At 38.4% G+C, this 24,081-nt stretch overlaps 4 protein-coding genes across 7 annotated transcripts; 2 read left to right on the top strand and 2 right to left on the bottom strand.

Moving 5' to 3' along the window:
• Positions 1–915: 915 nt before the first annotated feature.
• LOC135605846 (uncharacterized) lies at positions 916–6,055 on the top strand. Its single transcript, XM_065096370.1, has 4 exons — positions 916–1,531; positions 3,287–3,436; positions 3,706–4,368; positions 4,736–6,055. The coding sequence occupies exons 1-4, from the start codon at positions 1,196–1,198 to the stop codon at positions 5,813–5,815; spliced, it is 2,229 nt and encodes a 742-aa protein (XP_064952442.1). The 5' UTR covers positions 916–1,195; the 3' UTR covers positions 5,816–6,055.
• An 898-nt stretch (positions 6,056–6,953) lies between these two features.
• On the top strand, positions 6,954–12,481 carry LOC135605850 (methyl-CpG-binding domain-containing protein 11-like). The gene is made up of 3 exons (XM_065096376.1): positions 6,954–7,201; positions 11,355–11,505; positions 11,631–12,481. The coding sequence occupies exons 1-3, from the start codon at positions 7,082–7,084 to the stop codon at positions 12,257–12,259; spliced, it is 900 nt and encodes a 299-aa protein (XP_064952448.1). The 5' UTR covers positions 6,954–7,081; the 3' UTR covers positions 12,260–12,481.
• Positions 12,482–12,602: 121 nt separating this feature from the next.
• On the bottom strand, positions 12,603–15,660 carry LOC135605853 (uncharacterized). Its single transcript, XM_065096387.1, has 4 exons — positions 15,510–15,660; positions 14,664–14,765; positions 13,423–13,583; positions 12,603–12,867 (listed from the first exon to the last, which is right to left on the bottom strand). Exons 1-4 carry the CDS (start codon positions 15,607–15,609, stop codon positions 12,763–12,765), a joined length of 468 nt encoding a protein of 155 aa, XP_064952459.1. The 5' UTR covers positions 15,610–15,660; the 3' UTR covers positions 12,603–12,762.
• A 2,396-nt stretch (positions 15,661–18,056) lies between these two features.
• On the bottom strand, positions 18,057–23,245 carry LOC135605857 (uncharacterized). 4 transcript variants are annotated; one of them, XM_065096407.1, is made up of 11 exons: positions 23,194–23,245; positions 22,762–22,808; positions 22,335–22,391; positions 21,979–22,217; positions 20,411–20,525; positions 20,254–20,334; positions 20,026–20,167; positions 19,507–19,949; positions 19,146–19,270; positions 18,613–18,702; positions 18,057–18,316 (listed from the first exon to the last, which is right to left on the bottom strand). In XM_065096407.1, exons 3-11 carry the CDS (start codon positions 22,353–22,355, stop codon positions 18,211–18,213), a joined length of 1,362 nt encoding a protein of 453 aa, XP_064952479.1. In that variant the 5' UTR covers positions 22,356–22,391; positions 22,762–22,808; positions 23,194–23,245; the 3' UTR covers positions 18,057–18,210. The 4 variants fall into 4 exon arrangements, with proteins under 4 accessions (XP_064952479.1, XP_064952492.1, XP_064952471.1 ...); XM_065096420.1 differs by having other exon boundaries at positions 20,044–20,167; positions 22,335–22,397; positions 23,194–23,241; XM_065096399.1 differs by having other exon boundaries at positions 22,335–22,397; positions 23,194–23,241.
• Between the last annotated feature and the right edge of the window lie 836 nt (positions 23,246–24,081).

The following is a 24,081-nucleotide window of genomic DNA, read 5'->3' on the forward strand; positions in this document are numbered from 1 at the left end:
CCTCAAATATCAGTTGTGTCAACATATAAGTTCATACAGTTGAGTTGAATTGGCACACAACAACAAATGCAGAGAAACAAGTCTGGTAATCCTGAGCTTTTAATTGGGTGACATTCATGCAAATTTATTAGACTTCAATATTTTACCTTCATACACATATATAAGTGGACAGTGTATCAAGAGAAGATTCATATCGACAAGATCCTGTTCATGAATGTTTTATTGGATTAATGATGAAGAACTTATCCACATGAAAGATGCTCAACTAGGAATTGGCTTAACTAGAATATGTTCTAAATCCAAAATATTATATTAAAACCCCACCAACAAAATCAAATAATATCTCTTGGATCTTCTAATTACTCTTGTCCATCTGTGACATCTGATCAAAATCACAATTATTATTTTTTCCCTTCCAAAATTACCCCTCAGTTACCTTAGTTCATATCAGGATAAACATGGTGGACTGCAATTAGATATAATCAATAATTATAGTTATAGTATAACTTGTATTATATCACAGGATTTATATAGTCATGTTAATACTGCAAAAAAGAAAAAAATTATTTTATAATATTACATCTATTCTTCTTTATAAATATTTTTTAGGTTAATTAAATAGATGGTGTGTTTTTCCCCTCTCTTATTGAGTGCATTTCAAGTGAATTCTCTGCAATCAGGAAGGTTAGTTTGGTAATTGTATGATGATTCCGTCACCGTTAAGTCCGAGAACCGTCGTGCCAGCTTTATCGGGAATATATATTATATTGCTAACGACAGAGTAACGCCGGCAGTGGCCTCGAAGAACTCCCCTCATCTGTTCATATATATAAATATATATATATATATGTATGTATATATATATATATATATATATGTATGTATATATATATATATATATATCCACATCCACGTCAAGGTTCGTATATGCGTTGCGCTTCTGCTCTGTTCTCTCCCCCATTTCTTCAATCTCTCGCCTAATCTCCGCCAAAAACCCTCCTTTTCTCCCATACTTGTTGATCATTCGACCCCTGCGTCGATTTTGATACCAAGGCGCGGTTTTTCTCGTGGTCTTTGAGCTCCTTTTGGTGGAGATTTGGCGATCCGAATGTGTTTTGGTGCCTGGACCTCGAGATTTGGCTTCCCGTGGCTGTGCTAAGTTGTGGGCTCTGCAGCGGTTGGATCGGCTGCAGGGATGGCGGTGACGATGATGCGGTGGCGGCCGTGGCCGCCGCTGTTGTCAAAGAAGTTTCAGGTGAGGCTGGTGGTTCGGAGGGTCGAAGGGGTCAGTGCTGGGGATGAGGCGGCGGAGGAGGTGCGGAGGAAGGTGGCTGCGGAGGTGAGGTGGAAGGGGCCGAAGGTGGCGCTGAGCTCGTTGAGGAGGACGGTGAAGAGGAACCGGACGAGGGAGGAGGAGGTGGGCGATGGGGGTGTGGTAGCGTGGAACGAGGAATTTGAGATGGTTTGTACCCTGACGGCGCATAGGAGAAACGCGTTCCATCCATGGGAGATCGTATTTGCCGTCTTCAATGTGAGTCCAAATCGGCCCTGATTCCCTTGTTGTTTTCTCATCTGAAATGCTGCTTGATTTGCTTGTTCTGTTCTCATCCTACTTTTGTTTTCTTGTGCCGAATCTTGGCGATTTGGTGTTTCATTAGGGCATTTACCAATACCAGGGTCCCAGTTTCGTTCTCGACAATCTTCATTATTGGGCTAATTCATTTAGACTATACTTGTCGAAATTGATGTCGAACGTTTCGAATTCTCTTCACGGTTTTCGTTTAGGCTGATCAAAAATGTGTTTTTGATATTTGTTTTAGGGGTTTTGTGGTGAAGTTTGTTTTCTTATCTCGAAATCTAGAAAGATATACCGATTCTTTGAACGCGAGTTAGAGGTTGGTCAAGTTGTATCTTCTCCTATGTATGCCTTTTGAATATCCCGTATCGGATGGCATCCTTCGCTGTGAATTAGTTATATTATTTGTAAATTCATTTTTGTTTTTAACCAGGATGTCATTTTCTGTCAAGTGTTTCACACACATAATTTTTTATTCTTCTTTTTTCTTTCTTTCAGTTTTTAGAAGATTTTTTCCTTCTTTCAGCACTCATCTTACTCCTTTTCCTTTCTTTCCATATTTTCATGAATGAAAACGAGAAACATTTTGTATTGCTTTTATATTTATGAATTATTGATTGCTAAATATTGGTCTTTTTTTATAAATGTCTTTCTCAAATTTTAATGGTTGTTTGATTTCTAATGGTAATTTGGTTCTTTACATCTAAAGAGTTGCTTTGTCAAAAAAAAAAAAGTCAACTTTCTTTAATTAACTTTTAACATCGCCTAATAGTTGCCTCTGACACTAACTTATTCTTCATAGTGTAACACCTCGATTACTTCCATATCGGAAGTGGGTAAGATTAAAATTAACCTATAAGGGTCTAATGAGTATATTAATATCAACTTTAGCATAGACATTTTCACTAATGATTTAGGTCAAACAAAGTTGATGGGCCAATTAACCTATTAGGCTCAGGTCATAATATTTGGTATCAAAGCCGACCAGTTATGCTTCACATGCACCATGCTAAGATTTGATCTAGGTTATGTTGGGTCTTAGCGAGAATGTTAAGCTCTTGAATGGAAAAAATTATAATACCTCGATTAGTCTCATATCAGAAGTGGAGAAGATTAAGATTGATTTATAATAGTGAGTGTATTATCATCAACTTTAACTTAAGCATTTTGACCAGTGATTTAGGTAAAATTAAGTTGATGAGCCAGTTAACCTATCAGGCCCGGGTTGTGGCATATAGCTTTTGTTAGGAAGCTATGTACTGCTGTTAATGAGAAAGCCATTTCTAAAATGAAAAACATTGTTGTTTGGCATATATAAAATCATTGGCAATGATTCTTAACTTAATGATTTGTAAGATGTGCTGCTGTAGAGCAATGATATGCTTAATTGCTTAATAATTAATATTGAACATCATAATTTGAAGCTTTGCAATCTTCCATATATAACTTCAATCAAGTCACTTTGGAAAATAAATAAGTCAGCTTATGTCCAGATCTGCTCTGCGTCATTATTACCAATTTGGAAGGGACATGTTTAGTTATTTTACCTTTTGGCATATAGACCTGTTTTACTTGTCAAATTATTATGTGTTTTATTTTTCCATCTGTTTTGTGAAATTTTATGATTTTCCTTTTTTTGTGAAAGTCTATCTGTTATAAATTTGATCAAATTAAGTATGGTGGAGCTAAACTGATTTCCATCTGATCTAGGGCTCAAACCATGGTGCCAAGAACAAGGAATCTGTTCTTGGAGTGGCTACAGTGAACATAGCAGAATTCACATCTACTGCTGATCAGGAGATTGAGCTCTACCTTCCATTGTTGCTTCCTGGTGCCGTCGAGTCTCACTTGGCGCTTCATGTATGTTAAGACACCTTAGATTTTGATTTTCGAGTCTACTAGTTCTACTTAATGTGGATAACTATGGTTTTAGGAAATGATGATGCTTTTGAATATCCCATTCAAGATTCATTTTCATGGAACATCTTCCTCCCCAAGCCCATTTTCAACTAACTTTTCTGCTCTGCCCTTTACTCTTCCCCTATGTTCTCTGTGTTCATCGCTGAACCTCGTTAGAAGAATTTTTACAAAATTCTAGAATGTGACATGTGAAGCTGTTTATTTTGCAGCTGGCTCTCAATATATTAGAACTGAGAACTTCACAAGATTCTTCTGATATGATACAGAGGTCACCGGCTGCACCCTCGTCACCCTTCTCTGGGGATGTTATTCCTCCTGAGAAAGATGAGCTTTCTGCTCTTAAAGCTGGATTAAGAAAGGTGAAAATCTTGACCGAGCTTGTGTCAACTCGTAAATCTAAAAAGACATGCCAAGATGATGCTGGTAGTGAGGGGAAGTGCTCTACTAGGAGTGATGATGCAGAATTCCCTTATCCGTGTGATACAGACTCCCCAGATGATGAACTTGATGAAGAAGTAGAAGAAAGCAAAGAGGATACCAATGTAAGAAAGTCATTCAGTTATGGTACATTAGCATCTGTTAACAATATTGGCTATGAGATGAGGGAAGATGGGGACCAGGAGGATTGTATCTATTACAATCATCGAAGATCAGATGTAGGTTGTTCACATGCAGAGGATACAATTGCATCCGTTCCTGAATTTTCCCTGTCTAAGAGAAGTATCCTCCCATGGAAAAAGAGGAAGCTGAGTTTCAGATCTCCCAAGCCCAAAGGGGAGCCGTTGCTAAAGAAAGCATATGAAGAAGGAGGTGATGACATTGACTATGACCGGCGGCTGCTGAGTTCCTCTGATGAATCACTTTCTGCTGGTGTATGCTTCTCTTGCTTACTGCTTCTGCTAGTTTATTTTTTATAAAGCTATTTAGATTGATATATAGAATGCATTGTTATTATTTTTTATTTTTGTATGGGTTGATGTTTCCAGCTATTGATAACTGAACAAGCCTTTCAGGGTTAACCATATGATAATGTGCAGCCTTCCCTTTCCTGGTCCTGTTCTCGGTTTTTAGATTGTCTGACAGTCATAATTGGCTAGTAGGTTTCTCCTACATGCAGTAAAGATAATCAAATATTTACAGAATTTTGACCAAAAAATGTCTTTATACATGTTTTCTTTATGTTGATTATATAGCCTATTTGGGAGGGAAATTGAGAATGTTTGCATGATTTTCTTGCAGAGGCACAAATGGTATGACGATAGTGCTATGAACCGATCATCACTATCTGATTTTGGTGATGACTACTTTGTCATAGGCAGTTGGGAATCAAAGGAACTAGTTAGCCGTGATGGGCAAATGAAGCTTGCCACTCAGGTTTTCTTTGCATCCATTGACCAGAGGAGCGAGCGAGCCTCTGGTGAAAGTGCATGCACGGCTCTTGTTGCCGTCATTGCTGACTGGTTTCATAGGAACAAAGACATGATGCCTATCAAATCCCAGTTTGATAGCCTCATCCGAGAAGGCTCCCTCGAGTGGAGAAACCTTTGCGACAATCAGGCATATCGTGAATGTTTCCCTGACAAGCACTTTGACCTTGAGACAGTTCTTCAAGCCAAGATTCGACCACTTTCTGTTGTTCCAAGGAAATCTTTCATTGGATTCTTCCATCCTGAAGGCCCCGCCAGCAACAGTGGCTTCGATTTCTTACATGGAGCCATGTCGTTTGACAGCATCTGGGATGAGATTAGCCGAATTGGCTTAGACTGCCCAAGCGATGGACGCTGTCCTCAGCTATACATAGTAAGCTGGAATGACCACTTCTTTGTCCTCATGGTTGAACACCATGCTTGCTACATAATAGACACGCTTGGTGAGCGGCTGTACGAGGGGTGCCAGCAGGCTTACATCCTAAAGTTTGATGATAGCACGGCCATTCACAAGGTTTCTAGTGGGAGCAAGAATGTTGACAGTGAGGCCACAGCAGCAGGAAATGGTGTTGCTGGGAGTTTGGACCTGGAAAAAGGAAATGTTGTTGTGGAGGGGGATCTTGTGTGCAGGGGAAAGGAGGCATGCAAGGAGTACATCAAGAGCTTCCTTGCGGCAATTCCAATCAGGGAGCTCGAAGCCGACATCAAGAAAGGGCGGATATCTTCCACTCCCTTGCATCGCCGCCTTCAGATCGAGTTCCATTACACAGAGTTGTCCAATGAGCTCGGTTTGGCTACTCTATCCTCATCAACAGAGTCTGTTCCTGAGTTGTCATGGCCAGTCAAACCAGCAGGAGCAATTTCAACAGCACCTGCAGTTCTGGTTGTATAAGATCGATCTCCAATGTTAGGTAATTATGTGCTTATCTGAGTTGGATGGATGACGGAAAATAGAGAAACATTAAATAGTGTGCTTCTCTCTTGACCTCAACTAACTATAGGGACTTTGTTGTGTCTGTTTGCATTGGTACATTGTGAAGTTTGTGTTGAATGCTTTGTTTCAACTTGTTGGTCTTCCTGTATATTAATGAAGTAAGCTAGTAGCCAATGCACACTAAGATTTTTACCATCATTTTTGAACTTGCATGGATTATCGTTGATGGTTCGGTGATCATCGATAGAATTTAATAGACAGAGAAATTATCGAATAAATTTTTTTTTCAATTTGAAGGTGTTAGCTTTGCTGATAAACATCATATTATTTCGGTTTATAATTCTGCATGCATGTGTAAGTATATAACCTAATTAACTTAGGTGTTTGTCTGTATATATGCAGTTATGTTTGTTTTATTGGTGTATTCACTCTATTGGAAGGGTGTGGAATTGTGAAGATTAGTTTAGTACTAAAATCAAGATTATTGATGTCAATTAGATTTTTAATAATTACTAAATAATAGTAAAGAATAATTAAATTTAAATTTATGTGTAAAATAAATATTAAATTAATCCAACATTGCAAGCTCTTCGAACTCGTGTGGCAGTGGATAAGATTTCAACCGAGAGAGCGCATATGCCGAGGCGATACCACCACGCCACGCGTCGCTGTCAACTTCCGCCCCGCTCACATCCTCAACCATAAACGAGGTTTGATAAACGCCGTCAAACCTCGTCGACGCCACACGTGCCACTCCTGAGATTCACTTGTCTGCTCTATCCTCTCACCTCTCGCCAATCGCAGTCCGCCACGTTCCCCGAGCCCAACCCCCACAGCGGTGGCGCGCATCAAAATCTGCCCGTGCTGTGAATCCCCTGTCTGAACCCATCTCAAGATTATATCTTTTATCTGATGGGTCACCGCGGAGCGCTGCTGGGTCCCACCGAATCCGATCGACGGAAGCGATGACACAGAATGGTTGCGAACGGTACCACACAGGGGATCCGGAGTCGGTAATCTCGGACGCGAGAGCCCATGTTTCAATCCGACGCAGGATTCACTTCGAGTTCCGCCGTTTCCCGGACGCCGTTTACGGTGTGGTGTTTCGCTTTTGCGGCCTCGAGACGGAGGAACTATTCTGCTCGTTTTCTTCGCTTGGTTTCGTGCTGATTCGTTGGCGCATCCGAGAGCGGGAAGTCGAGGCAGCGCGAAAAGGAGAGGGCGATGACGGCGGAGGAGGGCGGAGGGGCGAGCGCCGAGAAGGGGTCGCCGCCAGAGAAGGCGAGGGACGACGCGGAGGTCGTCTCCGTCGAGCTCCCGGCGCCCACCGGGTGGAAAAAGAAGGTCCGGTTCCAAGGAATCCCTTCGTGTTCGGTTCCCCCTGCCCTAATTTCTTGTCCTCTGGTTTCAGCTGCACTGGGGAGCTCACGTAATTGTTGTTGTTGTGTGTGTGTGTGTGTGTGTGTGTGTGTGTTCATGATTGTGTGGTGTGCATTCTAGGGTTTCCGTGCTTTCTGGAGCAGGTATGCGTTTGAATTAGGGTTTTGAAAGGGTATTTGGTATGAGCATGGTCAAATTGGTGGTCGTGGTTGCTTCCTTTTTGGTAATTCTTCTTGCTTTGCTTCGTGTCCCTGTTTTAGCTCGACCTAGGGTTTGGTACTCGTATATTTGCTGAGTGGTGGTTTATCTCTGGATGTAGTGCTGTCCAAGTATGGATTTGATGGTCTTTATGCTTAGTCTGTATTTAGAATTATACTTGTTGAAGTAGGTGCTTAGTGGCATTCCTGCAAGGTGCGCTGTCAGAAACATGAATGGTTTTTAGTTTCTGGCTAAAGACGCGCCTTTTCTTGTCCAAGGACTAGCTTTTGCTAAATAGTTTGTTGCATGCCATTTTATCCCTGAAGATCTTTATCGTAGTGTTGCTCTGAGCTGCATGATAAAAGTGATGGCGGCATGCAACCTACTCTTCAAGGCATGCCTTAATTAGTACAGCATCTAATTGCTTTTAGATTAGAGCACAGGAGATGTGCTTGCCCAAGCTCTGCATTCGAGATGCCATGGAATCTGGGGAAGGACTCTTAACATGTTCACCATCAAACTAGAAATTTGGTAATTTCATAAATTCGAAACTTACATAGTGAATATGTGTCCATAAGACAATCTTTCTATTGTGTGGAATTGGGTGAAAGCTACTTAAGTAACGAAGGCTTCACCATTGGATACTTTTGTGACCACCAAAAAATCTAAGTAAAAGCACTGGCTTCCGGTTGATCCTGTACACAAATCACATGTCACTTGAGATTTAATAGAAGAGGAAGAGGGGAGAAGACATTTAAATTAAGTCCAGAAGATGCTTAGACGCAAAGTACTGATCTTAGCTTTAGATAAAAGTCATCTATGTAATGGCTGATTTACTGATTTAACTGAAAACTGACATATGAAGCTATTCAAACTCGTGGCAGCAACTACTGAAATGAAATCCATGGCTTGGTTATGTCTAACATACATCCTGCTGCATATTGATGAGAACTGAAATTATTTGGGTTTTTGTGATATGTTATCCTGAATTAATTGATATGGTAGTCAACAAATTTGTGTAGCAGGTTATTGGTCTTTGAGTCATTTTTGGTATGTTGCAGGAATTTCTGTCATTATATTTATCTTTAGTTGTTATTTGAAGGAAGTTAATGGCTCTGTTGTCATCCAAACAAGGGCTTTGAATTCTTGAAACACCTTGAAACTTTTTTCTTTCGGTACTTTGTCAACTAACTATGGTTTTTTTTTTCCTTTTTGAGATTTGTTTTATTGCAACTCAGTGAAGAGCACATAATAGCTGACTCGTTGTTACCTTTCTATTTTTTCTGTGTTCTGCTTGTTGGCATTTTATGTGTGGTCCTCAAGAAAATAAGGGCAACCTAATGTACTAGGCTCCCTGCAAATGCGGGGTTTCAGGAAGGTCTATGTATGCAACCTTGTCTTTGTTTTCTTCTTGACACGAACTTTGATCATCCAAGTCTCAAAGGATTGCGGTAATATAGCTCTCCCTTTGGATTGTGGTAACAAAGCTTGCCCTCTGGATTGTGGTGTTTTAAGTTAACTAAACTATGACGATTGCTTAACTGCTCTGGTTTCCTTTATGGATTTTATATTAAAGTAGGACAAATTTACGGATCATCTCTTTCTTTGGCAATTTATCCAGTTAAGCTTCACTAATCATCTATCTTTGGCAGGTTTGGAATGGTAGATCAGTTCTTAGAGTGAAATGAAGCATTTATCCCCTTCTCTCTTATTCTTCTTAGATTTTTTATTAATTTTGTCCATCATTTTTTCTTATCCTGTTTGTTGGCTGCAACTGATTTCTATTACAGTAATTGAAATCGGGTCAACATTAGCAGTAAATATGATCAAGCTTGTTTTCTTTTTTGCTTTTTCATAAAGGCAAAATGCTCAGAGTAGATGATGATGCGAAGCTTTTGGTTATATAATGTGAAGTTCAAGGTGATTGATGTCTTTAATTGTAGTTGATCAAGACATATGAAAGTGATTAGCTAACCTCCGAGTCATGTGATTACTTTCCAAAATTCACGGGTTTTACTTTTTGATAAAAATAGACATCATTTGATAATCCTAAGTGGATCTTTTTGCTAAAGTTATATGTTGATCAGGGTGGTTAAAAAAATTTTCATGTCTTCAGTGCTTCAGTTCACCAGTTGTGAACTATAATTTCTTGTTGATAACACCAATTATACAACCCAGACAAGGATGCATTGAGAGGCTAACTGAGGCCTTGTGCAGTTTTTTTGATCTAGTCGGACGCTACCAGAAGTCTAAATAGTCCTCAATTATTTAATTAAGGAAAGTCTGGAACAGCTATCAATTGTTCCTTTTTCTACCATTCTAAAATGGAATGTGTTAAATTGTCTCTTTCCTGTGATGGTTTGTTCAACTGTTCTGTTGGAATTGCATGTCTACTTGATTGAAGAGCTGTTTTGGGTCTTTAGCCCTTTCATATGATCTATTCTTGCTTCTGTCAGCATTTCCTCTTTTGCATATCTTGATTCCCTTTGTTTTTAGTTTCACTCTACTTGTATATGATGATGTATTTGCCACTGCCAACTTGTAAGAACTCAGTTGATTAATTATATTCTAATATAGAATGTTTCTTTGTTTCTCATTCTGCACCAAATTGAGGATGTTATTTCCTTAATGAATGACATGGCCAACATATAGCTAAATGTAAAAAGTAATTCATTAACAATGTAGGAGAAAAGCAGACTAGTTTCTCTTTACTAATTAAACAATTTGTTGCTGCATTTCTTATGATAAAGATTGACGATTATCTGATGATTCTCCTGCTGGCAGACTTGTGATGAAGACAGAGGAAGATGAGCAATCAGAGCTTAGAAGGCATCGCTGTAATTTGTAAAAAAAAAAAAAAGGGACCATATAGAAAGGAATTGTGCCAAATAGCATTAAAGCCTTTGAATAGAACAAAACCAAATCTAAATGACAATCAAGTATTGCTTCAGATAGGATTTGTAACAGTGAAGTGGATTTATCAAAAATAATCATAGTCCTTGTTCTCACAAATAATCGTGGATGTATTGGCATAAGGTAGTGAGTGCTTCATGTGTGTCATATTTGTTCCTTTTTTATAGAGTTGTTTCCATAAGAGACATGTGCTACTATTTACTATGTTTTAATCACCTTTTTTTTTATTGATTTTGAGTGTTTCTAGCCTATTGAAACATGTGCCTGTGTGTTCTTTTTTATTGATTTTGATTGTTTGAGCATATTCAATAAACCAAAATTTGAGGCTCGCTTTTTTATTTAAGCACATAATGCTGTCATTTTATATTTTTTATTTAAATGTGGGAGCTAGATGCTTTAATCATTAATTTGCAAATTCCAGGCACATGTGACATTTCTATTGTGTGTTCATTAGGTGGATCAATATGTTAGTATAGACAAGCCAGCCCATATCCTGTACAGTGCTGGCTACCTTTACCTTTTGCCTTCATTTATTATGATGAAAACCTTTTTTTATTAAAGTAAGCTCTGTTGCCTTTTGGGGTAACTTACTCCATCACTGCTTAAAAGTAACACTAATCCCTAGATACTCATCGGCCTTAAGAGACTTGAATGTTCTATATGTTCTTTTTTCTTATTTGAATCAGGTAATGACAAGTTCGAGTGATGTTTATTAACCATTTGTATCTATGATATTCTTCTATCATTTCTGATTGATAGCAAAGAGTTTGAACCACTCCGTATTTTTTTGGAACTTTTTCCTCTAATGATGTAAGACCAGCTGTGCAACAATTATATTTTCTGGACATTATTGTTTAAAAATTCTATTGCCTTAATACCTCTAGCCGATTTGCTTCTTAATTGTAGAAGTCATATATATAATCAACATGTCTGGACTATGGAATGCTTCCATTCGTCTTGTTCTTTCTTTACGACACTGATGATATATATTTTTTTACATTGATAGTTCATGTTAAATGAGGATGGAAGTCCAAGAAGGAATGAGATCGTCTTCATATCACCAACTGGCGAGGAGATTAAGAGTAAACGACAATTACAGCAATACTTGAAGACTCACCCTGGAGGGCCCTCATCATCTGAATTTGACTGGGGAACTGGTACCTTCCTCCCTCCTATGTTTTTAAAGTGCCTGTGGACGTATACAGTTATGTAGCGTGCACCCATAAGAATCTAGCATGAAAGAATCAGTTTGTGCTTCCTTCATTGCACGACTTGCGTGCAGGCGACACCCCAAGACGTTCAGCAAGAATTAGGGAGAAAGCCAAGGCTGTGGAAACCCCAGAAGACGAAAAGCCAAAGAAGCGAGAAAGGAAATCAAGCTCAAAGAAAGGAGCAAAAGAAAAGAAAGATGGTGGAGATGCAGCGGATGGAATGTCAGAGATGAAGGAGGATGTCACTACAGAAGAAGCGAAAGTGCCTACTGATGTGGAAATGAAAGAAGCTGATGACGATGTGAATAAGGTGGAAGGTGAGAATGTTGCAGTGGGGCTTTCGGTGGATGAGGGTGTCACTGAAGAGGTTGCAGTGAACAAGGATCCTGCCATTGAAGTTATAAATGAAGATGCACCACAGCAAGATAATTCCCTCCTCAAAACCAATGGAAGTGTTGAAGAGAAAACTGACACTACTTTGGAGAACAATGGGGAAGCAGATGACAAACCAGCTGACAATGAGGTACCGCCTCCATCTGACCACTGCAAAGAGGCATCAGCTGCAAAGGAGAACCAGGATGGAGAGATTCTATCAGAGAAAAGCAGTCACAAGGAGGATGCTGGTGCCGTGGTCATGAAGGAAGTCCCTTCGGCAACAGATGGGCAACATCTGCCTAAGACCTCTCCTGTTAACTGTTGAAACTCACAAATGCTCGGATGTACCATTATGTCATTTAGTTGTAGGCCTTTGTATGAACTTGTAGTTGGTATAAGTGGGCGGTTGCAGACACTCGATCATGGCAACCGGAACTTACCATCCTGTGTAAACTACTAAGTGGTTTAGTCTTTTGTCATGCTTTGTATGTATCATTTGAACAGGTTCCAGTAGAATCTGTCAATAGAAGAACTAATTTGTGACTCATGAGTGTTCCTGTTGTTACACCAAGAAACTGAGGGCATTTGTGGTCTTGATGGAATGGTATCATCAGAATTCACAACATCAAGGAGAAGCTTCTACACGATATATCCATAAAACGCTGGCAAACCATAAAATATAAACAGTTTATTTATGGAGGAGAGTCTTCAGATGGATGTTCTAGATACATGCCAGATTTGGGTTGATTCCTTGGAGGAACTATGGTTCTGAGTGCTGTAGTATTATAGACAAAAGAACACACCACCTTATGTAAATTTGGATTACATTCAGCTATCAGCCACAGATGCAAATCCAATGCTGAAATCGAAAACGATGCATGTCAGTTGTTTTCCTTGCTCTCCAGTCAGCTTCATTGTAAGTGTGTATGAACCCTGCAGGATAAAGACACCACCACAAACAAATCAGATTCACTACTGATGTGATTCAATCAAATCGGTTCCATCTGAATCTCAAGTTCAAGTAGCATTATGGACACAAACATGAAAACTTGCACGCTAGTGTATAACATGCAAATATAATTTGCTTCGTTTAAATTGTTGAAGAGACCAAAAAGATTCCATTCAATGTAGAACAATAATATAGAATAGCTTATACTGGTGATTATGTTCCACGACATAATTCTTCTAATGGAATTCTTCTTAGATACTCCAATCATATATATTGCTCTTGGTAGGCGGTACATATCATGCAATAAACATCTTAAGTCCCTATCTACACACTTCCTTTTTCTCCCCTTCCTATTCCTTTTTTCTTAGTCTTGAAGCAAAACAACAATGATGTAAGGTGTCAATCAACATACTAGTCAAGAAAGCCAAACACAATTCTCCAAAATCATACCCCATTTTCGTACCATATAAAATCAAAGTTGTTTAAAGCAACCATAACAATAAAACATAATGACAAAAACTTTGAATAGGACATCTTACTGGTGGCGTAAATGATGGTAGAGTCTGCTGATGAGATAGTACAAAGTCACCAGTTGAGACTGGGCACGATGTCTCCTGGCAAAGATCATGAGTTTCTTGGTGAACATGAAATCCAAAATACTTGACATCAATTATCAACTTTCCTTCTGATATTTCATCTCCTGTTTAAGACACCAAAATCAGAAATGAACTTGGGCTTCAAACGAAATACAAGGTAGAAACTTCACATAAGCAAATTAATATCTATGATGTACTCCAAAGAACTCTCAAAAACACTTTGTTTGCATCAACAATTAATTGTGAAGCAAATTGCATAAGTTAAGCAGGCTAAAAGTTTTCTTTCCATACTTTTATTGTGTAAAACCTAGATCAGTATTGGAAATTCTAATTAACATAAATCCCAAAATTAACAGATTTTTTCTAAGCCAAGACAAAAGTTTTTTAGAAAAGAAACCCACAAAGACAGGTCAGGAACACTAGCCCCACGCATGCTAACTGGCATGTGCAATTCTTACCTCTCCATTGGAGAACTGATCATCTAACCTTAATTACCGTTGGCCATTCAACAATCAGATATTACCAGATGTCCATAACATACTCTTTAGCGGGACAAACACTACTGCATGTTACCAAATATGTAATAGGGATATCTACTAGTCTTCCGATCCTTGTTCCTCTAAATTAACCTGCTTATCTTCTATTTTGCTGACACGGAAGCAAACATCCCTCGCTAGCTTGTAGAAAAAATATAATATCTAAGAACCTTCCTACCTTTCACAATCAACACTCTTGTGGGACATCATATATAAACTTAATTTTTTTTTCTATAAATCAAGCTATACTGTTGTCTGAAAAAGAAAATAAGAGAATCTTGTTCATAGGTTCTGATTATCTTTTACACTGAACTTCTCTCCAATGTCTGATCTAGATTTCAAAACAAAACAAATGTATTTACAGTTTGCCCCTTGCTAACTAGCTGGTAACCTGGTTATCTCTTAGAATCCTTCTTTGTAATACTGCAGTGATAGATAGACCACTATCGAAATGACCATGGAGCACCATGATAAAAATATGTAAATGTACTTGATATATTGTCGGTACTAGGTCAATTTCCACAAGTGGTTCATTTAAAATCAATAAATTGTTATCAAAACAAAAGAGTTGATTGAAGCAAAATAAATTGGATGCCAAAAGCTGCTACAAGAAAGAACATGAGAAACATGCAAAGCATCTGACCGTACCAGTGCTTGCTGAGATATTGAATGTCGCTGGCATGCCCCGAGCAATTGGATAAGGAAAGATTTCAATTCCACTGACCGTCACTGGATAGTCAGCTCCCTTTTCTGTAAAGATAACTCAACCCTCAGAAAGAGATCAGCAAAAATATCATCTATAGTGGCTATCACACATCCTTTAAAATAATCAACCTCGAGGAAATAACGATTGTTTGAACAATCAACTCGATCATCATGCTCAACGTATAACCGAACAAACAAGCAGTACAAGCTACCAATAATGAACTAAGCAAGCTTAACCAAAGAGTTAAGAATTCCTGTGAAAGGACAAACTTGAGAACAAAATAAGGATTCAGATAAAACCAAATGAGATACAAGAAGACACAAGAGGAAATTGAAGTATAATGTTAGGATTGAACGCACACAGATTGTTAACTAGTGCTGCAAAAGTTTCCCTTTCTATCGTATAAATAAACATTTCTTGATAATAAGATCAAAATTCGTTAAAAAGAAAAATAAACAAAAAACATTCCTTTCCTGTTTAATGCGGCAAATCTACGCAACGAGATACAGGACACATGTCGGCCAACCTAATCCCTGCTCTGGTTTCCGGGCTGGAGAAGAACTAGGACCAAAACCAAGCGATCGACGAGGGAAAGAGCGAACGCAGTGGTCAAGAACAATCGGTAAGGCAAGACTAGGGAACACGCGACCACGAAAAAAAACTAAGGATCTCAACAACATAAAGATTAGGACCCAAGAACAAGATCGCCGAGGGGGTTGTACGGGGTCACAGACCGATCGAAAGAAGAAAGGGGAAAGTGGAAGCGAAAGGGTCGAAGGGGAACTCACTGCAGTAATCAACGTCGGTGGCGGCGGCTAGCGGCGCGACGAGGAGGAGGAGGAGGAGCGAGGCGGCGGAGACGAGGAGACGGCCGACCTTCGACGCCATCGTTTGGCTTCTTCGCGGAGATCAAGCGGAAGAATCCAATGATAGAGGGAAACGTTCTGTCCTTGGGAATTTATAGGATAATTGTACAGATGCAATTACATATTTAGCCCTCGACTTCTCAACCGGTAATAATCCATTAATAATTTTCTAACGGGAATTATTAATACAATTTATAATTCTGTGCATTATTAATTACCAATTTGTAGTAATTAAAATAAATACGCTTCAAGTAAATAACAAAAGCGAAGGAGGAGAAATCAATATTATAAATTTGTGACGATATATTAATAATTATATACTCATGTAAATTTGCTACGGCGCAGAACAATTTTCCAAGAGAATTTAGCAAAAATAAAAAAGAAAAAGACTGTTAGGTGAGGGCGGGTGGATAGAAGACGACGACGACTCGTCTTTTCCGTAGGAAAGATTGCTTCGTTGGTTCGATCATCCATATCATCAAGAGATTAACCAACCTTTTATCTATACTATTGAAGAGTTTGGATGGAGCCGAGATTTCAACGTTATTATTGTTAGGATTGAGTAACGGAAAAATATCAAAATTACTTTATTTTTTTCTTTATATTATTTTTAATGTGTCGACGTGTTATTATTGTTTTATTTCAACGTTATTATTTTTCATATCTTTTCGTTTTATTTCCTTTATATATTGTTTTCGACGTGTCATTTATTTTATGGTTTAATGTTTAAGGTAACCTAAACCGTCGAGATCTTTTCTTCTTCTCGAAGATACCACCACCATATTTCATTCCTATTTTCTTTTCTTTTTCTCATATATCTTTCTCGGTCATATATTTCCTTCTTTTCTCTTTCACTGTTTTAAAAAATCTTATTATGTCTAATTTTAATCGATCTTAACGAACCGTTCGTTAGGAGGGTATCATCAAACACGATTCCAGAAAAAAAATTTTGAACTTTTTATTATTTTTCTTACAATTATTTCCTTTCATTAAATTTTCATGTTGATGAGATAGTGTTTATGTTAGATGTTGTATTCATCATCCACTTCCATGAGAGTAGTGCCATGCACAGCACGCATAAGTTTCTCTTCCTTTTATGTTAGTCAAGTGCATCAAATTCTAACGAGCCAAACAAGCAGAGCACGACAGGTGCAGTACATGAGATCTGATTCCAATACTGTTCTCGTCATTTGAGATGTCGCGACGCCGGAGGAGTTGAAGAGGGAGAAGCACCGGTCGGTGGTGGTAGCAGACGCTGAACGGTAACAGATAGCTTCTGGCCGAGAAGACAGTAGTTTCCGAAGCTACATATGAAGTAGAACACACCTTCTTCGTTAAGACTCACCGTCGCCGGACCGACGAGAAATGAACGGAAGGCGTTGTCGGCGCTGCAGCTGTCGAACTCCCTCCTCGACACCTGCACCACGTCGTAGAACCCTAACTCGAACCTGAAGACTGAGGAAGGACTCGAACGTTTAGATCTGAAGCATGTGAACGATTCTAGCGAGTGAAAGTATAGGTTACCTAAATCATCACCGACTGCGAAAGATCTGTTGCTGGCCCAGTTGCTGTAGAACTCATTGCTCGGAGGAATCGACCATATGGAGTCCCCTACGAGGTGCTGATGAGCAAGAGAACAGCCAATGCAGGCAGTGGCTACGACGGCCAGTCGGAGTTGGATCGGCCACCTTTTGGCTCGCATTGATCACAGTCTTCTGCCTTTCTACGGGATGATATGGTTGACAATGAAGAGTGGAAATGAGAACGGTTTTTGTGTTGTCTATGATCTGTAGTGGGAAGCGAGGATTGGTTAGTTGAAGAAAGAGAGAATAACTGTGACTCGAGTGGGAAAGTGGGGGAGTTGCTTCGATTTTGCAATCATAAGAAATGTAATACAGCTTGGAGAAGATAATTGAACTTTTGCACAAAGCTTCTACTGATGAATTGATTAATTTTTTTTTGTTGTTTGCAGCATCCAATTGGATAACTCTTATATATATATATATATATATATATATATATATATATATATATATATATATATATATATATATATATATATATATATATATATATATATATATATATATATATATATATATATATATATATACAGTTTTCTTTTTTTGAGGAAAAATATAGTAATTTATCAAACGTTTTATCTCCCGAAATGTTTTGGTTATGATGGATTTGAACACCAAAAGGACTTCTTTAATGCCAAAATGGTTGATGCTGATGTTTAGAATAGACTATAATTCCCACCAGGGGAGGCACAGAATAATACTCTCTTCATTTGAACATTACATTTATTGTCTATCTTGAATCATCTTTCTCATTGTACTTGGAAGCAATGTATAAATTTCCAGCAGTCCAAATGCCAGAGCAGAATTGACCATATTGATCGTCACAGCAATGATCAACATAGAAATTAAGTTACCTGCCCTACAAAATACTAGCCTGGAACATGAATGCAGCAAAGAGATTTCTTTTGATTCATCCATCTTAGAATGACTCGTTTGCTTTCACAATACCACATGAAGTAGAGCAACAAATGGACTTGGATAAATGCTAATCATTCCACAACAAATGGACTTGGATAAATGCTAATCATTGCGCTTCACCGCTAGCTTCGTTTTAATTTCTTCTTCGTCCTCATCCTTCTCTCTCGTTCTTCTTCTTCCTCGATCAGGCGAAGCTCCTCCTCGTCCTCCTTTCTAGCAATCTTGGAACTGTAGACATAATTCAGTAGAATTCATCTCATTTCTTGATGCAAAAAAGAATGCAATAACAAAAACATCCATGCTTCGTCCTCCTTTCTACCAATCTTGGAATTGTAGACATATATCGGTAGAATCAATATCATCTCTTGATGCAAAAAAAGAAAGCACGAACAAAAGCTGCAAGATAGTCTTCAAAATTACACAGCACTCCAGTGTTACTGCACTATATGGCACCATGACATTTTAAGAAAGAATATAATACTGCGCTATATGGCACCATGAAATTTTAAGAAAGAATATAATACCTTATCCGCTCTTCCTTCTGGATTACATCAAAACCAACCTCCATGTCACTGTCATCTTCATCCATCCCAGCATATCTATTAGGATTATACCTGCATTAAAATTTGATAACCTCAGTACACTATACAAAAACACAACAAACATGAAACTTATCCCAAAAGAAAGCCCCTTAAACAAATCAAAGTGATTTAGTAAGAAAACGAAAGTTCTTTAGAAAGAAATTGAAGCTCTATGCAAGAAATCATACTTCCCAAGCATTGTTCCAGTAGTCTGACAGAATTACACCAACTGTAATAAGAAATTGAAAAAACAGTACTACACTAATAAGAGAATTCCTCGTATCTGAACTTGTGGAGTTTCCAAATTGGTCTCTAGCCTATTAAAATAGAATTGCTAAAAATGCTCTTTGAGTCTATTGACTTGATAGTGGTATCAAAGAACACTTTCAGAGGTTTTTAAATGGCAGGATGCACAAAACCACATCGAGATATGAATAACATAGAAACATATGCAAATTTGCTGAAGTAATATTTACCCAAACATTTCTCTGATCGCTCTGCGGTAATCATCAACGTCTTCTTCCTCACTGGACTTTCTTTTTGCAGGCCTTTGATTTAGACGATCATTATGGACTCCACGTGATGAGTTCTGCTTAGAAGGCTGCGCCAAATTGAAAACCAAATGTCAGGATAGTCAAAAGTAATTACTAATGCCAAAATTATCCAGACGTCATATATGTACATGGCATGTATGCATTGCAGAAGAACATGGTGACAGCTTATCGATAGTAGTATAAGAAATCCGTATATTTATTATGTAACATTATTACCATTCCAGCATAAATTTTACACATGACATATTTATAAACAAACAGCTAAATAGAGAGATAAACACACCTCAGCTTTTGAGGAAGACATTGGTTGTTTCATTGTTGTTTTTGCTCGATCCATCCCAGGAGGCAATCTTTTTTGCTCAGAGTAATGATTCTGTGCAGAAGAATGAGTCTTGGCGGATGGAACATTCTTCTTCATACTAGGCGCATTTGTAACGCTCCTAGGAGGCCTATTTGTGATCGTACTCTGATTAGGAACTTTGCCCTTCAAAGCAATATTTCCTGTAGTTCTTCCAGGTCCATTTCTAACATCACCGAAGACCTTCTGAGAATCATTTGAAGATGACTTGGGTCTGTTGAGTGTAGGTTCCTTCACATGTCCAACTCTATTCTGTACATGTTGATTGCTTAGAGCTGGTTTCTTCTGTTCATGCCCGGCAGATGCTAATTTAGCAGGTTTGCCTGTTGGTACTTTGCTCTTTAATGATGATTGAGCCATCCGACCATCTTCCACATGATCAGAAACCTGTATAAGTATCCTCTATGAAAAGACTAAGATGCCCCATTATATACTAGTCAATACCTAGAGGCTTGTGCATACCAGACGTTGCTGATGAGGCACTCCTCGGTTTAGGCTGCTCCTTTGCGGTAGGAAGGTCAGCATCATCAGACAGTAGAAAGGAATAGTCTCGCATATCTTTTAGTGTCTGTGCTTTATTTTTAATCTAAAAATAGTACAAATTTTAGCATGTCAAAGTCATATAAAATAACCACAAGCTCTGCAATTAGTTCTATGCTAAATGGTCACTACCTGATTTACAATTTTTGGTCGCTGGTGATTTTGGTGATCTGCAGATGTCCTTGGTACAGAAGACGTGGGATCTCTTTTATTCTGCATATCAGGAAGTGATCCTTATATAAGTTCAGATAAAATTTTAAAGGAATGAAGAAATGGACCATATACATACAGTTGAAGAACTTGAATAGTTTGTCATGATATGTTTAGTTTCTCGAATAGATCGGCTTTCTTCAATAACTCGTGGAGCAATAGAAGGTTGTGAAGGGCCAAAAAAGGAGCCAAATCTGCAAGAGTAATTAACTCATACATGAAAAGAGGAACAAGAAGGAACAACTTCAGAAATTTCTTGCATTCCAGCAAGCCAAGTATGAATTATTGATCATTGACAATAAAATTTTCATCTTAGTGCAGTTATCCCGAGTTTCAGTTAAGAAAGCCTCATCACTTACGATGAACCTTGTTTACCTAACTTGACAGTGAAAATGTAGGCTTATATCTCAACCTTAGTTCACTATTATTTTGAGCATCATGCATGATGTTGAATACATGAATATAAGCACAGATATCTAGATTATCAAATCCTTCTATACAACATGGCAGATGATTACAAAGAGCAAGTCAGGATTGATTGGATTTTCTGCAGATAAACTTAATTAACACATTAGATGGAGCAAAACATGCGATCATGTTTTAATTCAATTCACTATGTAACACCTTGATTAGTCCAACATTGAAAGTAGGCTAAGACCAAAATTACATTATAAGGGTTTGATAGGTGTAATACTGTTAATTTTAGCTTAAACATTTTGACCAATGGTTTGGGCTCAATGGAGCTAATAGGCTAGTTATTCTATCATATTGGATCGTGACAATTGGTATCAAAGTCAACCTACTATTGAGGCATAGTGAGGGGTTCGAGTAAGAAAGGACTATCCTTAGACGAAGTCAAATGACTTGTCATAGCATGGAGCCACCATCAGGCTATGTCTCACATGCACTATGCTAGGGTTTGATACGGGCTATGCTGAACCTTGCCGAGGACATCAAGCCCTTAAGTGGGAAATATTATAACACCCCGATTAGTACCATATCGAAAGTGGACTAAGACTAAGATTGACTTATAATGAGTATGATGGGTGTACTACTGTTAACTTCAAGCTTAAACATTTTAGTCGATGGTTTAGGCCCAACGAAACTAATAAGCCAATTATATCATCATGTCAAGTCATGATACAATGTGCACCACCAACACCATTAATAAAAAGGATATTTATCTTATTTCAGATCATCAATTTTTAAAAAAGATAAATGAATTTCAACCTCACTTCGTTTGAGGTTGATTCATAAGTACAACTTATGTACCTTCATGGTATACACATGGATTGGAGAGATATGATGTAATGATTTTTTAAAACTAGTAAGAGCCATGAAGAGAGTTTCACATTTCCAGTTACCGAGTATGTAACTATGTTGTACCAAAAGCAACTGTACCACTAAATTATCCAAAGACCATAAAAATCTAACGCATGTATGTATTGATTATTTCAAATACATCCTTTATCCAGTTTCATCACCTATTTGGTAAGTTACACACTATATTGTACATTTTGTTAGATCTTGCTCAAATTTGTCCTCGTGCAGATGATACAAACTAGAAAGATAAAACTCACAATAGTTTTGCAGCATAACAAAATCACACGGTGCCAGCCTAAAAAGTACAAAGCTGAAATAGCATACCTGTCATTTGTCGCTGTTCTTTTGTCCTGAGTCTGAGATAGACGACCAAGAGCACCAGCGCTTTGTTTTTTCAGTTTCTGTCTGAATCTAGCTTTTAATTGTTCTCTCAGCTTAAGAAAATCTTGTTCATCCTTGGTAGATTTTGGAGCTTCCAGTTCCTCTTCATCAGGCTCAGAAGCTTCCTCCTCATATTCTTCATAGTCTTCCATTTCATATTCATGAGGCCTTTGATGAAAACCCTGCATATTTAACATAATACCAAAATAAATCAGCAAAAGTAACAAGCAGAGCATCTTAGGCAAACTGAACATGCGCATATATTGTTGGTAAAAGGCCAAAAAAATTGAATAACTTACGTTTCTATGATGCTGAATCATTTTATTCTATAATCTTCAACTGGTTCTAAAGAAGACCTGAAACTTCAAACAGAAAAAAAGTAAAGATCATTGCTTAATCTGACAAAAATACCAACAAAGTGGCAAACGAAAAGGAAAAAACCAAACAAACCAAGAAGAAAATAGTTCTTGTAAAGGGAATTTCTTGGATTTATAACAAAATCAATTCATCTGTCAAAATATGTTCTACATACGGATCTATCGAGATTCTTACTTTGAAATTTACCGAGACCCTAACCTGAATCCAAAAGTCCAAAATCACTACAAATTCAACCATAGAGCAAGACGCTAACTAAAAGAAAAGAAAAATAATCACTCCAAAAGCAGAACCCTATCAAACTTTGAAGTAAAAAAAATAAAAAAATGAAATTTTGATTCAAGAACATACTTTCAGATTTGAAAATCGTCAAGCAGATCGATGCCGTAATCTCAGACCTGCACAAGAAAAATCAAAGCGTTTAACTGATTTCTAGATCAAAAAGTACCTAACCATTAAAATTATAGCATTTTCAAAGAAACCCTAATCCAATCCAAGAACCCTTAAATTACTGCCAAATCCAATAAACAATAAGGGGCAAAAGATAAGAAAAATGATCACTCTAAAAGTAAAATCGTAACCAAAAACGAAGGGAAAAGAACAGAAAAAATCGGCCTTCCCGTAAGCGCCTCCTTTCAGAATTAAAATTCGATCCCGCAAGACAACTAGCATGAGAAAAATTAAAGCAATAAACTGATACATCGATGAGAAAGTAACGCAAAAAATCGAAAACAAAGGCGAATTCGAAACGGAAACAAGGAACCGAAGAAGAGAAGGGATTACCTGATCTCTAGCGCAACGAGCAGAAGGGGCCGACGGGGGAGAGGGGCGACTAGGGGGGGAATGGGTAACGTTTATATAGACCGTGGCACTTGGGAGTTGAGGCGCGGATCCGAAATAGTATGACAACCCGATAACCCGACTCAAACTCGGACCTGGATCCGGGAACGTTTTGGTTCGAATCAAACCCGATCAGATAACGATTATTAATCCGCTGGATCATTGGCCGAAAACAAACTCGACGGTTGCTCGATTTAGGTTCGATCGACTACGAGGCATCACCTTTTTAATGTACGCAATTTGTGCGTCTGGGGTAAGATTGGAATTTAGAGCAGGAATGAGGTGGCTATTTTACCATTTTACCCCGGGTAATCATGAATAGACACCGGCGGCTTCGGAGGCGACTGCGAGGAAGAGGAAAGTGGCGGCGGACAAGCGAGACGGGAAGTGACAGGCGGCATTGCAGTTGAGCTTTGGATTCGAAACCGTTCTCGGATCCCCCTCTCTCTCGTCGGAGTGTGTGTGGTCGGATATGGGCGCTTGCTTGATCCCCTCCTTCTCGATGCCGTCCGCTTGAAGTTGTCGATTGGATTCTGACCCCCGGCGGTATCGCGTAAGCTGAAACCGAATCTTTTGCGTTCTCTTTTTGTTTGTTAGTCCTCAAGTCGCGATTTTTCATTCAGTTGCTATTGGTCGTCCGTTTGATGTTGTCAATTGGATTATGTTTGTCGGGTATCGTGGGATTTAGTTCGCTCCCAAAGATGCACAGTAATTCCCAATCCATATGGATTTTTTTGACAACATCGGTCGATCCATCTGAGGCTATAGGTCACACTGGTTTTAGGTATCACAATCTCATATGTGTTTGTTTTACCTTTGATGATCATTCTC

The sequence above is a fragment of the Musa acuminata genome, chromosome BXJ1-2 (genome assembly GCF_036884655.1).
Source record: "Musa acuminata AAA Group cultivar baxijiao chromosome BXJ1-2, Cavendish_Baxijiao_AAA, whole genome shotgun sequence".
Classification (NCBI taxonomy): Eukaryota; Viridiplantae; Streptophyta; class Magnoliopsida; order Zingiberales; family Musaceae; genus Musa; species Musa acuminata.